The sequence below is a fragment of the Mustela nigripes genome, chromosome 5, assembly GCF_022355385.1.
Source record: "Mustela nigripes isolate SB6536 chromosome 5, MUSNIG.SB6536, whole genome shotgun sequence".
NCBI classification, from domain to species: domain Eukaryota; kingdom Metazoa; phylum Chordata; class Mammalia; order Carnivora; family Mustelidae; genus Mustela; species Mustela nigripes.
In genome coordinates, this window is record NC_081561.1 from 23,083,961 (window position 1) to 23,101,150 (window position 17,190).

Genomic DNA, 17,190 nt, shown 5'->3' on the forward strand with positions numbered 1-17,190 from the left:
AAGGTATTACAATTTTAACCTATCAAAAGGTGGGGATGATCTAAATGTCCATGTTTTTAAGCCAATATAAATTACAGTTCAGTCATACAATGGGCTGCTCTGAAGCAGTAGAAAAGAAGAAACTCTTTAAGATACAAAACCAAGACCAAGATAAAGTCTTGGTATGTACAACATTTTGCACAGAGCTAGAACAAATAATCCTAAAACTCGTATGGAAACCCCCTTGAGCCAAAACAATCTCAAGAAAGAACAAAGTTGGAAATATCATACTCCCAGACCACAGGATCTACAACAAAGCTGTAGTAATCGAAGCAATATGGTATTGGCACAAAGGTAGACACGTAGGTCAGTAGAATGGACAGAGAGCCCAGAAATAAACCCATGCTTTTATGGCCAATCTATGACAAAGGAAGCAAGAACATACAATGGGGTAAAGCCAAACTTCTATAAATGGTGCTGGGACGATTAGACAGCTACACATAAAAAAAATGAAACCGGACCACTTTCTTAGACCACACACAAAAATAAACTCAAAATGGATTAAAGACTTAAATGTGATACTTGCAATCCTAAAGCTTGTAGAAGAAAACATAGCCAGGGGCACCTTGGTGGCTCAGTGGGTTAAGCCTTTGCTTTCGGCTCAGGTCATGATCTCAGGGTCCTGGGATCAAGCCCCACATCAGGCTCTCTGCTCAGCGGGGAGACACATGAAAAGATGCTCAACACCGCTAATCATCAGAGAAATGCAAATGAAAACCACAAAGAGATGGTCATTTTATGTCTGTCAGCAGGGCTAAAATAAACACAAGAAACAAATGTTGGTGAGGATCTGGACAAAGAGACAACCTCGTGCATTGTTGTTGGGAATGTGAATTGGTGCAGCCACTGTGGAAAACAGCATGGAGGCTGCTCAGAAAGTTAAAAATAGAGCTACCCGGGGCACCTGGGTGGCTCAGTGGGTTAAGCCTCTGCCTTCACTCAGGTCATGATCTCAGGGTCCTGGGATCTCTGCTAGCAGGGAGCCTGCTCCCCCGCCCAGCACCCCCCGCCTTGCCTCTCTGCCTACTTGTGATCTCTCTCTCTGTGTCAAATTAATAAATGAAATCTTAAAAAGAAAAATAGAGCTACCCTATGATCCAGTAATACCACTACTGGATATTTATCCAAAGACAATGAAAACATTAATTTGAAAAGGTGTATGCACCCCTATGTTTATCGTAGCATTATCTACAATAGCCAGGATATGGATGCAACCCAAGGGTCCCTAGATAAGTGGATAAAGATGTAAGAAATATACATATATCTTGCACATATTATGGAATATTTCTCAGGCATAAAAAAGCGGGAACTATTGCCATTGGCAACAACATGGATGGACCTAGGAGATAGAATGTTAAGTAAAATAAGTCCGAGAAAGACAAATGCCATATGATTTCGCTTATGGAATTTAAGGAACAGATGAAGCAAAACCAGAGACCAACACAAAAACAGACTCTTAGATACAGAGAACAGACTGCCGGCTGCTGAAGGGACGCTTACGGTGACGAGCACTGAGTAATGAACGGAACTGATAAATCTCTGTCATACGCCTGGAACTAATCTTACACTGTATGTTAACTATACTTCACTTTAAACATGAGTGAACTCTAGGAAAAAAAAGTATTCATGTAAATAAAATGTTAATGATGTGAAAACAAAAAAGACTAAGAAAAGGGATATAGGTCTATTTTCTTGTGTAGATAGATAGAATACCTCTGGAAAGATACAGAAGAAGCTGCGACTTTTCTAAATTTGATGTTTTCTCCCAGGAGTGGGCAGCTCCAAGACCCACACTGCTGGTTTCAGCAGAGGCGAGTGTCCTCGCTGACTGAAGGCGTTGGGGAAAATAAATAGGATGAGCTCAGCTTGGCTCTTCCCTTCTGAGGAGAGGGGGCTTCCATGGCCTCTGGGGCTCCTCCAGGGTCAAAGGCAGGCTGAGGCCCGAGATCACTCAAGAACAACACAGGGTAGATCTCCAAAATTTCATCTCATCGTTCTTCCTGAGGATACTAGTGGAAAACTTGCTCCAAATCCAAATGTGGGTGTGAGCCAAAAAAGAAAAGCACTAGTGGAAACAGAGGGTCCTACATAGGAGGGGCAGCGGGGATTCCTGGGTATGGAAGGGAAACCCTAAAATATCTGTTAGCCGTGTGGCAGGCCCAGATCGGAACAAAAGCACGGAGGGCTCCGCGATTGTGGGTGGCCTTCAAGAGGAAGCCAGAGCTGACGCTGCCTCCGCTGCCTCCGTGTGAAACTATTGAGAGCGGAGAACAGCTCTACAGAGTGGGAATCAATTAGTGAAACTGAAGCCACAAAACAAAGAAACAAGACTCCAGAGAAAACAGAGTTGTAGGAAGAAGAAACTCATACTACACGATACAACTTAGCCCTGAAAAAATACTGAAATATTCCTATTTATTTTAATTAACAAGTTACATAGGTAAGTAAAAGGGATATAATTGATTTTTTAATTTTTTTTAAAGATTTAATTTATTTATTTGACAGGGAGAGATCATAAGTAGGCAGAGAGTCAGGCAGAGAGGAGGAAGCAGACTTTCTACTGAGCAGAGAGACCGATATGGGGCTCGATCCCAGGACCCTGGGATCATGACCTGAGTTGAAGGCAGAGGCTTTAACCCACTGAGCCACCCAGGCTCCCCTAACTGATTTTTTAAAAAGATTTTTATTTATCTGAGAGAGAGAGAGAGAGAGAGAAACAGGAAGAGGAAGAAGTAGGCTCCCCGCTGAGGAAGGAGCCCAAAGCTGGGCTCGATCCCAGGACCCCAGGATCATGATCTGAGCAGAGGCTTCACCAACTGAGCCACCCAGGCGTCCCAGATAATGCCTCTTCCAATGATGGCACAATTATTCTTGAGAGAGGAAGAGGAGGGGCAGGGTTAGAACCCCAAGTCCTTATCTGTCCTATTAAGAAATAAAAGGAAAAATACTTAAAATTGGGGGAAAAAATTAGCAATGTGTAAGTCGGACCTGGGTGGCTCAGTCATTAAGTGTCTGCCTTTGGCTCTGGGTCATGAACCCCTGGGACTGAGCCCCGTGTCTGGCTCCCTGCTCAGGGAGGAGCCTGGTTCTTCCTCCCCCTCTGCAGCTCCCCCTGCTTGCCCTCTCCTGCTCTCTCTCTCTCTCATAAATAAATAAAATCTTTAAAAAAATTAGCAATCTATGTGAACTATTTACAACTATGGAGGTAAGCAAATACCAGAAGAAAGAGCCGAAAGAATTCCAACGGTCCCCTCGGGGAGTGTGGCTCAGGAGGGGGTTCGGGACTGCTATTTCTCCACCAGAGGCCTTGCATTATTTGACTTTTTAAATCATGCATTACTTTGAAATACATTAACATTTAATTTAAAAAGCATTTTTTTAAAAAGCAATTTCTCACCCTGACCCAGTCTCTCAATGGGACTTCCAATTTCCAACCTTTAATCTACCACCATAAATGAATGGGATTCTGGTTGGAGAAACTCTGAGCTCACAAAATCCAGCACGGATGAGAACATACGGTCGCTCAGCAGAACACAGCTCCGCCTGGTTGAAGGGCTGAGAACATGTCCCCGGAGAGGCCCGAGGAGTCCACGTGGTGTGACTTGCGGCCCGCTCAGCATTCCCGAATAAATACAAGCCCGGATCCCAGAACCACACCACCTGTTTAACAGGCTCTCAGGTGAGCTGGAAGCGTGAAGTCGAAGCCCAGCGCCGTCAAAGCTAGTCTGTGACGAAGCAAAGTATCCAGTCAGCCCACGATGGCTGCAGCGTCAGCTAGGGGCGCCTCTTAGTGTAGCCGGAGAAACCACAGGAGCCCATCCTTTAGGCACTTGTGATAAACACTACTTTTTGCAATAAGTTTTCACGAGCCTGGGGAACACCGAAGTCAAGTGCAGGTTTTGCGTTACGTAGTCCCTAACAGAACCGAGAGGGAGGGTGCACATCTTTGTAGGAAAACCCAAGAGCCTGTCTAGGTGTCGGAAGGCACGGCACCCCATCTCCATCTGGAGCTCAATCAGAGGAGTTGAGGGCTGCTTTTCCGGAGTGTTAATTCCCCCAAACTTCCAGCCGCCTCACCTACAACGAGATCACAAGATCACGTTCTGGTAGCGAGAAGACCCTCTCTCTGCCAAAGGGGCGGCAGCTGGAGAGCGGGACCCGAAATCATTAGGGCTGAAAAGATACGGGTGGGGTGGGGGGCAGGGTGAGAGTGTCCTCCAGGAGGGGGAGCTGTGGGTTGGTTAGGATTCGGCATTTCTAGGTGCCTTGGCTTAATGTCATCTAATAACCACCAAACATACTGTAGCTCCTAACAGTGGTACACACGTCTCAACTTTCAATTAATTCCCATACTATGAACCTAATTCTCATGAGGTCCTTTTAACCAGCGGCGCTTTTCATATGTTTCGTTTTTCCAGTAACTGTTGAAGATTTATACAGAATTTCTTAACTACCTAAAAGGAAACCCCGAAGAAGACTATCGACTTTCTATTAATTTATTTCCACTTTCCAGGCTACCGCAGCAGCCCAGTCAGCTGCACGGGGCCCCTGCCTCGAGAGACATTAATTCCTGTGAAAACCAACTAGGAAATACAGCACCTCCGCGAAATTCTCAGGCCACCCAGCCCAGTTCTCGGTCGCCAATATTTGCAAGTGGTATTTCAGGGTATTGTAGTCTCTAAGCTCCTTCATACAAGACGGGTTATTGCACGTCATGACGGAGAGCACGTAGCAAGTCCAAAATTTAACCAGGAGGCTGCTGTTTATTTCACTTTTGACGGTGGAGTCGAGTTTGTCCTCAAAAATCTCAGTGAGGATGGGAATAAACTTCAAATGTTTGGCTCTTTTCTGGCTCACGGGGTTCAAGTAACACCAGCAGGCTACACTCTGCAGCAGCAAGACCTTGGCCTTGAGCGGCATCTCACGATCTCTCAACAAGTGAGCCACTTCCTTCATGTACTCGGTGGCGAACTTCCCAGCGGTTGGTCCTCCTGCAAAACAAGCATTGGCACTTCAGAAGTATTTGGTTTATCTACGAGCTCCGGACATTTGAGTGGTGATGCGTCCGTATGCTTTCTCGTTGTGTACTGGTTCTTGGACTCATCTGCACTTTCCTTCCCCCCCCTCCCCCCCCCGCCGCTGTGCTGCTGTGAACATGGAAAGGGGTGTTGGAAAGCAAAAAATGGGCAAAGCGCTGGAAATTCCTTGCCTGCCCAAGGCTGCTCCCTCATTCCCTTATTCAAGCACGCAGGGGTCGGTATCTGAAGGTGAACAGAACCGGCCGTGCTCTCTCATGGTCTTCTTCCTGACTCGCTGCCGTCAGTACTTGGAAAATACCAGAGTATTCAAGCAAACAAAAGGAAAACCCAAACGCTGCCCTTCAAAACCAGCAGGATCTGATGGATGAGAGAAAGAGGTTCTTCATGACTTGCCGTCCACTGCTATTCCGTTCTGATTTCTCACCTCTCAGCCCAACGCTTAAAGATGGGGACCAACGTGACCTGACGAGATTTTCCTTGCTTTGGTTTCTGACCCAACCTGGTCCTAGACTCTACGTTCATCATACACCTGAACCCCCGATTCCCCTCGTTCAAATCTCAAACCCCAAGAAGATACAGCCACGAAAACATGGGGTGAAGACTGTTTAGACGGTGAGGAGTAGCTGCCGTGATTGGCCAGGTTCTGGCGGCGGGAGTTGTGACAGGGCTTGGATTTCTCTCACTGGTACGACCACAGTCCCACAGGCCCAAGATTGGAGCCAATGATAAAGCTTCCGCTGAAGCCTGGACACAAGCGCTTCCCTGCTTCCCACCAGTATAACTAAGGCTACATGACATCAAGTTAAGGAATTCTGGCCCTTTTGTAAATAGCCAGCTCTTCCCCAAAGGGTGAATAGAGCGAACAGGCACCTGGCCTCATGCGGTGGGCTCCATTTCCCCTTCCTCCCCATGGGAGTCTCCTGTCTTCCTTCTCACTCTATGCCAGTGGTTCTCATGCATTCTGGCCCCGAGGAACCCCTCGGTCCTTGCAGAAGGTAAATGTTTTCTCTCAAGGACACCATTTGGAAAATGAAGTCTATCAAACTCCATCTAGGTAACTCGTTTGCCCGTTAAAAAAGAGATCAGTCTAGGCTGACTGTCCCTAGATGGAGTTTGATAGACTTAATAAAAGTAGGAAAATTCTTTGTCCTTTATTTGATGGTCTCCCTCTTTCAAAACAAGAGATCCTCGAGGAGAAAATGATCGGTCGATGTCTTCGGTCCTACAAAGAACTAAAAATGTAGGCAAAGGAAATGTCACTGGCATCTTAAGACCAGAGCTCTGAAAAAATCACTAACTTACAGTGTTATAATAAGCAAAAAGATTTCGGAAGGGCTGTTAGCCAGCTGGTTCAGTCCGTACCTGTGAAGGCCAGAAGTCCGATTCTATATGCAGCTTGAGCTCTCTTCTCAATGGCTAGAGATTCATTCTTTAATAAATGGCCAAGCAACACAATTTTTTCTTTGTGAAAAATACTCTCAACTGAAGGAACATCTTCTTTCTCCTTCTCCTTCATGAAAAAGTGGTTAACGGTGACATTCCAGAACTTCTTCAGGCGCCGATACAGCCCCACAAAATAGTGGCAAATCCACATCCAGCATTGCACATAAGCACGGGTGTTAGCCATGGCGTGAAAAGGGCCTGTGGCGGGCAGTAGCTGAAGTTCAGAGTCAAGAACTCTGGAACACATCACTTAGCAACCCGGGAGAATGGGACACACCAAGCCGGGGGAAGCAGGGGCGCCTTGATTCTTCAGGCTGGCATCGAAGGCGCTCTACGATTTCCGCTAAACCGAGTTTCCTTCACTTCTCTGGTGTGTAGCACATCAGCTTCGACCACACTGGTTTCTCCTTACACACACGAGGCGCATTCCTGCCTGGGCACCTCTGCTTGGGCAGCGCCTGCTAGGAGCTGGCCTGTGTGCACTGAACCTCCTCCCGTAGGACTATCCCTGTTCCGTTTATTTGTCACGTAATCCGACCTTTTCTCCACATTCCCAGTGTCCTCTATCGATCCGGTCACGCAGCACACTTCAGCCACCCCTTGGCCCGCTCAGGGAGATGGCTCTGTGGCCCTTCTCTTGCCTGAACTAATTTTCCTGCTGTGACTGTATCATTTGCTTCATCAACAAGCAGGCTGTTACGTTTTCTCATTTCAAAAAGAAAAAAAAAAAAAAAAAAACAACACAAAACACTTTCTTGACCTCATAGAACCCCTCCACCGAGTTATTGCTCTGCCCCCCTTACTATGAAAACTCTTCAAAGAGGTGTCACAGTCACCATTTCAAATATCCTTCCGTCCTCTCTTGGATGTAGTTCTCAGAGAGATTTCCAGCCCATGAATCTACTGGGATTGTTTGTCAGCCTCGCTGACGATCTTCGTTCTGTGGAATCCAATTCTCAGTCTTCGGCATTAGATACTTATTCCTTGAGAAGCTTTTTTCGCCTAACTTCTAAGCTGTCATACTCGATTTTTCTCCTGCTTGCCACCTTCCATTTTCTTTTGCTGGTTCCACCTCTATGACCTCTAATAGCAGACTGTCCCAAGGCTCAGGCCTTGTAGGCTCTTCTTTGTTTCGATCTATACTTCCCAGATAAAATAAGCCAGTTTTCACGGCTTTCCAGTGCCATCCATATGCCGAAAACTCCCAATTTAATATATATATATATATCTGTCTCAAACATTTTCTCTTGAAGTATCTCCACAGCCAGCATGGGCCTCCAACTCAAGACCCCGAGATCAAGAGTCACACGTTCCACCAACCAAGCCAGCCAGCGGCACCCCCGCCCCCCAGTTCTAACTGGATTTCTCACCTGAACTCCAAACACAGTCAGTCACCAACCTGACCGCCATCTAGTTGTCTGTGAGGCTTCTCCAATACAGCGTGTCCAGGTCAGACTTCCTGGTCCTCCTCTCCAAGCCTGCTGCTGCTCCCTTCCTCTGGTTTTCTGCTGACTCAGTAAAAGCGATCACTGGTATTTAATGTCATTCGGTGGATACTTACGCTCACAGCTGCATTTGAGGGGCCCGTCTGTGAGGATGCTGGTGGGGCTCCAGCTAGGAACACTCATGAATGAAGGCTCCTTCATCCTCTGGGGGCTCACGTCTCTGCTCAGACATAACACAATTCAGAAACACAGCTCTTTTTTCTTCCACTAGCTTTACAACAAATCTGAGAGGGAAATATTATGATCCTCGTTTAAAAGTGAAGGAATTTCAAGATAAGGATAAACACAGGTTGAGCATGAGGTGTACGGTGTTGTGGCCATGCCGGTGTAAGGAGAGCATGGGAAAAACAGAACAGACTCAGCACGTGAGACTAATAATTCAAAAATAATTTTTATTTTAACTTACATGATTGAAAGAGTGATGGGTACAAATGCCACAAAACTAAAAGCACCCCTTCGAGCAAAAATAAAATGCAGAAATGAATACAAAAGATATGGAATTACTCATGCAATATTCAAAAAATTAGAAAAAAATACCCAACAAACCAAACAAAAAACTCTGTAACATTGTGATTTGAATTTCTATAAAAAGAATCATTTCAACATTTAACATAGACTATAGACTATATATACTAACTGTAGACTGTACAGTGTACCTTTAAGATGAAAGATATATGTATATATAATATTTATAAATATACAAATATATACACACATTATAACTTCACAGTTGAAAGAACTATTTGCCAGGAAGCCTGGCAAACAATTTTTACTTTTTTTTTTTTTTTTAAATGTTAAGTAAGCTCTACACCCAATGTGGGGCTCGAACTCATGACTCTGGGATCAAGAGTCATGTGCTCTACCAACTGAGTCAGCCAGACACCACGACAATTTTTACTTTAAAATGGAATATGAGTTGCTTTTAAAGGTCTTGCTAAAATGTAAATATTTAAAACGACACCTCAATGATATTTTATACAAACACGTCCAGAATACGGTTGATACTGCACAGTTTAAATAACACTCACACATATTATTTTGAGATCTTGGCATATCCCTTCTTGTCTACTCTTAAGAGGAAGAAAAGCTACTGAGTGGTCTTGTCCTTTATTAAGTGGGCTTGCTACCCTGATAGGGAAGCAATAAAGGAAGCTATTATTTTAATGATTTGGCCAAGAGATCCCACCCAGGGATGAAGGATTTCTCTGGGGCCAGTGACGGTCCCTCAGGGCATTCTTCTTCTTAATCTCATGGCAATTCCTGCAGAAGCAAGGATGGTTTGGATCATCCTCTGCCCTCACCCCATTAAGAGTCCTCCATTTTCCAAATTCTTCTACTGGAAACAGCATCACAGCTTTCTGAATCCATGACTTTTGGTTTCGTTTGGTCGTAGCAGCAAAATATCTCTGTTGTAAAAGTATTGTAAAAAGAAAATGGCTCTTGTTTTAAAAAGCTTAAACTTTGAATGTTTTTTTAAGGAGTACGGGTATAATCTTTATAAGGTAGGTCTTCGTCATCCACCTGTCTTTTAACCATCATGGAAACATGCTTTGGGGATTTTCAGGATGGAGGAAAGAAACAAAAGAAGTAGTGGAGGCTTGAGGAAAATGAAATGAAAAGAAACATTAACTTCTTACAATGTGTCCCTTTTACCAAGTTCTGCAGGCAAACTTTTATTTGAAGAAATTCTATTTTTGTGCTTTGCATGAAGGTGAAATTAGGTAGCTAACGGGGCCACTCAACCCTGAGAACACGACAGAGAAAAACTGCAAGGCGTAGGACAGTCATCAAAGCATCACGTGACTATTTTAGGCTGCTAGAAGAACTTCCAAGAAAGTACAAAGATGGCTGTTTTAAAGATCCATACGTATGAGATAAATGGACTCTTCTACTAAGTATGGTCAGACGCAACGGACAGTATAATCTACAGAGCAATACACAGCCGGATTCGCCTGGCCGAAGGAAAGGCAGCTGGGTCCTGGGAAACTCGATTTTGAATTCCATCTATCACCTGTGAATTTCCAGACAACCTCAGCAGATCTCGCTTCAAGTCGTAAGCCTTCCAGCTCGATCCCAGCACCAGCTTGATGAACAGGGCCGCTCAGGAAGACAGCTGTGGGGGACAGTTCCTTAAAAAGCCGTAGCGACTTCGGTCCCATGGCGTCCTCCACCGGGAACACCGTCTCGAGGGAATTTGTCTAGCTGCTCATACGCCAGCCGCCCGTCTTCTCCTGCACACAGAACATCAAAACAAATGGCAGCTGGAAGGTAACTTTCTTATTCATCACTGAAGGATAATGAAACCAGGTGTTTGGAAATGGATCGCTAATGTTATTTCGCTAATGTTAACTTTAGGTAAGGAAACCATCTTCTGAGAATCTTTTCTTTTCTTTCTTTCTTTTTTTTTTTTAAAGATTTAAAGTTTTTTTTTTAAAGATCTAAAGATTTAAAGAGAGGAGGAAGCAGGCTCCCCGCTGAGCAGAGAGCCCGACGCGGGGCTCGATCCCAGGACCCCGAGATCACGACCCGAGCTGAAGGCAGAGGCTTAACCCACTGAGCCTCCCTTCTTTTTTTTTTTTTTTTTTTAAGATTTTATTTGTTCATTTGACAGACTGAGAGAGAATGGGTTAGCTCATTGCTCATTTCATCCTCCCACGGCCTCCATGAGGGAGAAGTGCAGATGCTCCCATTTTATGGAGGAGCACATCAAGGCCCAGCTCACCTATGGACTCCCAGACCTGGGAGGCACTGTGATGGAATCCGGACCCACCTAGACTCTGTGGGACTCTAGGGAAAGAACTGAACTCTTCTAAACTGTAGTATATCCATGAGCAAACTAGGAACTGGCCAGATATTTGCCCTTTCTTAAATAGGGTTAGTTGGCCAAGGTATCTGGGGTGGGTGCCGCTGTGGGAGGAGCATGGTAGGAATGGGCCCAACTCAGGCCCTCTGTTAAGGTCTCTGTCTCACCTGGCAAAGTGCTGTATTCAGTGTTCTATGTATCAGGGTTTTGGGTAAATACTTTGTTTCAAATACAGGGTTCTATACCAAAGCAATTTAAAAGGTGGGGAAAAAAATAACATTTGTCTCCGAAAAGCCAAGGCATGCAGAAACAGTCAACAGAAATCTCCAAAAATTGGTGGCCTTTGCTTAGAGAAGAGTTCACCATGTTCTTTGAAATGCAGGCAAATCCCTACTTTTCCATCTGATGTATTACTGAAAAGCTTAAAGGTACCGCCCCTAAAAGCAAAAACAAACTTTTGGTTGATCAAGAGGCTTCTGGTTCCAGGGACTACAGTGTATTATAAAACCCATAATTACACTCCTTTTCGAAAACCCACTAACATCAATGTATTCCCAGAATTTCATGAATCTTTTAAAGTTTTTTTTCTTCGCAATGAACTTGTGATTGAGCATAACTCATCAGCCCCATCTTTGTTCCTCTTGTATTAAATGCATGGATGCCTGCTTCTTACTGCTATTTGCCTGTGATTTCCACCGCCCCCCCCATTTCCTAATCATTGTTTTATACAGAAAAATCAGAAGGAAGTATTCAAATAATTTGCAAATAAATGTCATCTGTTTGAGATGACAACTGACGGAAGTGACCGAGCCCAGCAGGGGTCCTTTGCAAAGAGTGATGCTTCAGCTCAAGTGTGAAAGCCTAACTTTGGCTTTTATAAAAGACCTGTTTAGATGTGCCAGCTAGGTCATGTAAACAAACAAACAAAAAGTCCAGGAGAGGTTTCAAGCTTTGAAGTCAAGGACCAGCCATACTGAAATCCCTAAACACTCTTAAAATATACTCTGTATGACTTCTCAGGAAGAAATTTATTATGCAAAGTTACGGCCATCAAATGCCCGTAGAGCTTCTGTCTCACACCCTGGCATTCTTTTAGTCTCTGGCATTCCCTCAAAAGTTCTTGCTTGTTCTGTAAGGGATAAAAGAGACAAACCCCCAAAGCGGACTCTTTTCACTCTAGAGAACACACTGCTGGTTACCAGAGGGGAGGGGGCTGGGAGAAGGGGGAAGAGGCTCCTGGGTCCTGGGAACCTGCTTCTCCCTCTTCCTCTGCCCTCCCTCCGCCCATATTCTCTCTCTCTCTCTCTCACAAATAAAATACTTTTTAAAATATAACATATAAAAAAATTTCTTGGTCATTTAAACAGCACCTAGAAAACAACGTAATTAAGAATCTCAGAATATGGAGCACCTGGGTGGCTCAGTGGGTTAAGCCTCTGCCTTCAGTGTCCTGGGGTCCAGCCCCGCATCAGGCTCTCTGCTCAGCGGGGAGCCTGCTTCCCCCACCCCACCCTGCCTGCCTCTCTGCCTGCTTGTGATCTCTGTCAAATAAACAAATAAAATCTTAAAAAAAAAAAAAGTTTAAATGAGCTAACCCATGCAGATCCCTCAACGCGGTGCCCGGCCCAGAGCAAATCCTCTACATTACTGCAGAGACACGACTAGGCTGGGGCTACCAGGCCACCTTCCCCCACGGACATTCAGTGCGCAGTGGTCTGTGCTGGCTTCTCCTCTGTTTTTTTCTTATTTTTTTTATTTTTTATTTTTTTAGGATTTTATTTATTTATTTGACAGACAGAGATCACAAGTAGGCAGAGAGGCAGGCAGAGAGAGAGGAGGAAGCAGGCTCCCCGCTGAGCAGAGAGCCCGATGTGGGGCTCAGTCCCAGGACCCTGGGATCATGACCTGAGCCGAAGGCAGAGGCTTTAACCCACTGAGCCACCCAGGCGCCCCCTCCTCTGGTCTTTTAACAACCCTGTGAAGCAGGTAGGATGTTGAAGGAGAGAGGGCCGGCACTCTGGGGCGTCAGGCAGTGTGGTCCAAACCGGACTGAGATCCAGCCCGGACGCAACGGAATGTCCACAGCTAATGGGGAAACTGTTCTGCCCAACATGGCGGCGACCAGTCTCCTGTGACTGTGCAAATGTAAACAGTCACTACTCAAAATTAAATAAAATTAAACTTCAGTTCCCCATTCACAGTAGTCCCACGGAAATGCCCCAGCCGCATGTGAGTACTGGGACAGCCCCATTATCGCAGGGGGAGCTGGTGGGCACAATTACTGATTCAGCCATCTGTGTGAGACTCGATTTCTGTATCAAAGGCGATTCAGAGTGTTGAGTTCAAACTTGTTACGTAAATTAGAATCATCTGGAGGCTTGTAATAGTCCCAGGGCCGAGGCCAGTGGAAACAGCATCTTTGGAAGCAGAGGCCAGACCTGGGTCTATCTTCAAGTTTCCCTGGTGGTTCGAATGCGCAGCTGGAGTCGAGGACCCCACTAGCTGGTGGTGTGAGGGGGCCCAGGGACTGGGGGACCCACGCAGGTGAAAAGCCAAGGTGAAGGGGCGCCTGGGGGGCTCAGTTGGTTAATCGTCTGCCAAAGGCTCAGGTCATAATCCCAGGGTCCCAGGATCGAGCCCCACCCACATCAGGCTCCTTACTTAGTCTCTCCCTCTGCACCTCCCCCTGCTCGTGCTTTCTCTCTCTCTCTGCCTCTCTCTCTGTGAAATAAATAACTAAATTATTTAATAATAATTGGAGATACTGCTGGGGGTGCAGCTGAAGGGGAGTGTCGGGGCACACCCGGCAGGAACCGGCTTCTTCCTCTGGCACTGGACTGAGGGGCTCTGCTGGCTCTGCGTCACTAACGTCGGGCTTACCTGCATCGTGGTTTCAGAGCATGAAGGGATAAAGGAACCTCGAACTAATAACACCCTGGGCACATTTTTAGGGAATTAAATAATCTGTATGCCTAAGACTGCCATAAGGAATAACTGTCTCATCCTTTAAAACAGACGCTGGCTGGGATTTCTGCGCAGCAGGCGACATATTCAATAGCAGAAGGAAGTGTTACTACCCCAGTAGCTGTAAGAAAGGACACCTCACAATGGACGGGTTCTCACGGTCATCATAAAGGCCCGGAGAGTCTCCCTTATGCTATTAAGCTACTCTAGTCAAGCCAGAGTGGCTCTTTTCCAACGAGTATTATCACCCGGATTAGATTTGAGGACTTTCGGGAGTCTGGTATTTACACATTAAGAACAGGTGTAGGATTCAAACAACAAGTCTCTCTGGGGGCAGGAGTAAGAAAGCTTCTCTCCACCCTCGGCGCCGCGCAGCAGGAGTAAACGTATGCAGCTCGGTAGGCGGGACGCTTTCCCAAGTGATGCGAAGGGGGAGATTTATCTGGGTATTCCAGAACGGAAGAAACACTTCACTTCCTGGTGTCAGGGTTCATGTGGGCGTTGGCCCAGGGGGCAACCAGGGGGTCGTCGGAGAGCCAGGGTGAGGCCCTGGAAGCAGGGGGTGCAGCGTTCCTGGGGGCACAGCCCCGCAATGTTGGCCCCTCAGGGCCCCCCTGCCCCGCGAGTGCCAGCCCTGCCGCCCCGGCAGCATCCCTGACTACTGCCCCCACCTCACGGCGCCAGATAGTGCACACCCGGATCCATCTAGAAGGGCTCCAAAGAGCGACCCTCCCCCTCAACAGCCAGATGGTGAGAACGGGCCATTGAAGCAACATGGACGTTGACCAGATCCTCATACCCCAGGTGTGTCACATGCCCTGTGTGTGTCACGTACCCCATGTGTCACACACCCCGCATGTGTGATGTACCTTGTGTGTGCGAGTGTGACATACCCTGTGTGCATGACATACGCTGTGTGTGAGTGTGAGCAGAGAGCCCACAAAGGGAAACCGCTCAAACAGTGCCCACGGAGGCTTTCCTGCCACTTCCCTCCGAGAGCGCCGAAAGGAAACAAGTGGGTAAAAAGAACTCACCGAGGGACAAGAGGGTCTCTGAGGCCACGTCTCTGATCTCTTCGGTGGCGGACTGACACAACGTCAGCAGCAGTCTAATGCTTTCAGTGGCCTGCAGGGAGAAGAAGGTGGTGCGGCAGGGCTGACAGGGCTGGCGACTGTGACCGGGCTCCCAGAGCGCGCAGTGCCCCGCAGCTCGAGGGGACAGTAGGGCCATGTCACTCAGGGAGCCCCAGCCAGTCTCCTTGGATGCGCAGTACCTGACCTTCCTGGCACGAAGCCCCCACCATCCGCTAAGTCCCCCATTTCCCAGAGGACTCGGCCGTGGGGAAGCCGACCGACTAGCCTGCCTCGCCAGGCGCGCCCGCTCCTGGGAGTCCTTTCCGCTGTGCCGGCCGCTCCCCACACCGCGCTAATGGAACGATTCCTAATGTTTAGCTTAGAGACCAAAACAGAGGCGCAGAGCCAAGGTCGGTGGGGGGGAACTTGTCTGGGTGTTTATCACTCATTCTTCCAGCACTTTCTGAACCGGGCAGTTCGCCAGGCATGGGAGACTCTGCGATGAACAAGACAGGGTTCTGGCCCTTAAGCGTATACTTGGCCCATTGCTCTCAGACACCACTTCCTCTGTGAGGACTCCCCTGGTCAGACCAGGTCACGGTTCCCAGCCATGTGCGGCTCTGGCCCCTGACCCGCCCTCCCAGGCCTTTTAATAAGCGGGACTGTAAACACTCAAACAAGACGAAATCAGAGGAGACAAACCATAGGAGACTCTTAATCACTGGAAACAACCTGAGGGTTGCTGGGGGGGCGGTGGTGGGGGATGGGGTAACCGGGGGGCGGGCCTGAAGGAGGGCTCCGGATGTAATAAGCAGCGGGTATCACACAACTGACACATCACTGAGCTCTCCCCCTGAAACTAGCACAATGTTAACGACACTGAATTCAAATACAGAATTAAAAAAAGAAAAAAGGAAAGTGAACAAAAATATCCCCAAACGAATACACAGTTTACACAGCAAAGGAGGTCGGACATGCCGCTAACACCCGTGCTTCCGAACACGGGAAGAGAGCTGCTCCATGTCCTTGGCCTGGACTGGCTCAGAGCTGACCCGCTGGGGCTCTGAGGCTGGGTTTTACCTGCAGGCTTTTCAGGGCCAGACAAGCCGCCTTCTGGAGCTGGAGGTTTGCCTTGGTCAGCACTTCACAGTAGTAGAGCAAGGCCTGAAACAGAGGGAGGGACACCGTTTGTAAGCTTCAGCGGCATCCCTATAAATAAGACAGGTCACACCACCTTCAGAGCAGGGGAAAAAAAAAGCCATAAAAGTTTGTGTTTATTAAAAGAGCTATCTCTTAATTGAATACATTAATTGCTTATATTTTACCAGGTCACTGATCCTGGGAATCTGAAGTTGGAAGATCCGAAGTTACATTTGCAGCTTTCCAGGGACCCTGAGGCCTAGGGAAAGTGCTAGGAGGGTTTACAAGGAAGGAGAGAAGAAATGTGTTGGCCCCGTGGAAAGCTGCACCAGGCCAGGGGAGATCCGGGGAAGACAGTCACCTTCTACACTTCCCAGGGCAGATTCAGGAAAGGGATGTGTGGACTGGGCCAAGAAGGGTCAGATGTCAGCTGGGAAGCTCAGGGGGAAGGGGACATTCCAGCAGGACGGAGGAGCGGAGCAGGCAGGACGTGGCGTGATGGGAGTCTGCCTCACGAGTCTCAATGTAAAGATGAGTTCTTGTTTTAACCGAGCTCACGTCGTTCTCAATGTCTTACTTTTCCTACATCTATTTCCCGCGGCCACATGTCTCGTCAAGGTCTTGATTTCGTGCCTGGATCACCACCCACCCATGTCTGCTTCCAGCACCGGACGACAAGGGACCCCTTCTTCAAGCATGCGTGGTGTCCTTCAGGAGTGCACCCAGCAGCTCCTCTCTCAGAAGAGCAGAGGCCTCCCCTTCTTCATTTGTGCCCAGCACTGATGTGGAACGCCTGCCTCCTTCTGGATTTTTCCAGATCCTAGGAAGTCGGCTCCCCACCCCCAGCTGCTTGCTGTTCCTGCCACGCTCCCAGATGTGCCCGGCGGCCGTTCTCTGCACAGGGAACCCCATGAGCTTTGCTCCCCTTTGGAAAGACCTTGTTCCTGAAGATCTTAGAACTGGTTGGAGAACCAGGCCCTGCTTCACCAGTCACCATGCGACCGGCTCTCTACCATCTTCTCTCTGATCTCCTAGGACTCATTTTCCTTCCTTCTTATCAAGCTAAATATCATTTCTTACATCTGTGCTTATAAGTAGCCATCTTTCCAATACGCCTCTCCACTTGCTCATGTGGGATTTTGACATTTTACTCAACTTCCTGTGCTTTGGTCTGTTGATCTGCA

General features: G+C 47.3%; 2 protein-coding genes across 7 annotated transcripts in view; both read right to left on the reverse strand.

The window, feature by feature from the left end:
* Nucleotides 1–4,530: 4,530 nt before the first annotated feature.
* Nucleotides 4,531–7,232, reverse strand: ARMH2 (armadillo like helical domain containing 2). Its single transcript, XM_059398946.1, has 2 exons — nucleotides 6,441–7,232; nucleotides 4,531–5,030 (listed from the first exon to the last, which is right to left on the reverse strand). Exons 1-2 carry the CDS (start codon nucleotides 6,766–6,768, stop codon nucleotides 4,603–4,605), a joined length of 756 nt encoding a protein of 251 aa, XP_059254929.1. The 5' UTR covers nucleotides 6,769–7,232; the 3' UTR covers nucleotides 4,531–4,602.
* A 1,166-nt stretch (nucleotides 7,233–8,398) lies between these two features.
* RIPOR2 (RHO family interacting cell polarization regulator 2) overlaps nucleotides 8,399–17,190 on the reverse strand; it is a 275,758-nt gene continuing 266,966 nt past the window's right edge. For all 6 annotated transcript variants that reach the window (XM_059399570.1, XM_059399569.1, XM_059399567.1 and 3 more), the window contains 3 exons: nucleotides 15,947–16,030; nucleotides 14,828–14,918; nucleotides 8,399–10,257 (listed from right to left, as the gene is read on the reverse strand). In XM_059399570.1, the coding sequence (XP_059255553.1) occupies nucleotides 10,157–10,257; nucleotides 14,828–14,918; nucleotides 15,947–16,030 (276 nt within the window). In that variant the 3' untranslated portion in view covers nucleotides 8,399–10,156. The remainder of the gene's footprint in view (nucleotides 10,258–14,827; nucleotides 14,919–15,946; nucleotides 16,031–17,190) is intronic.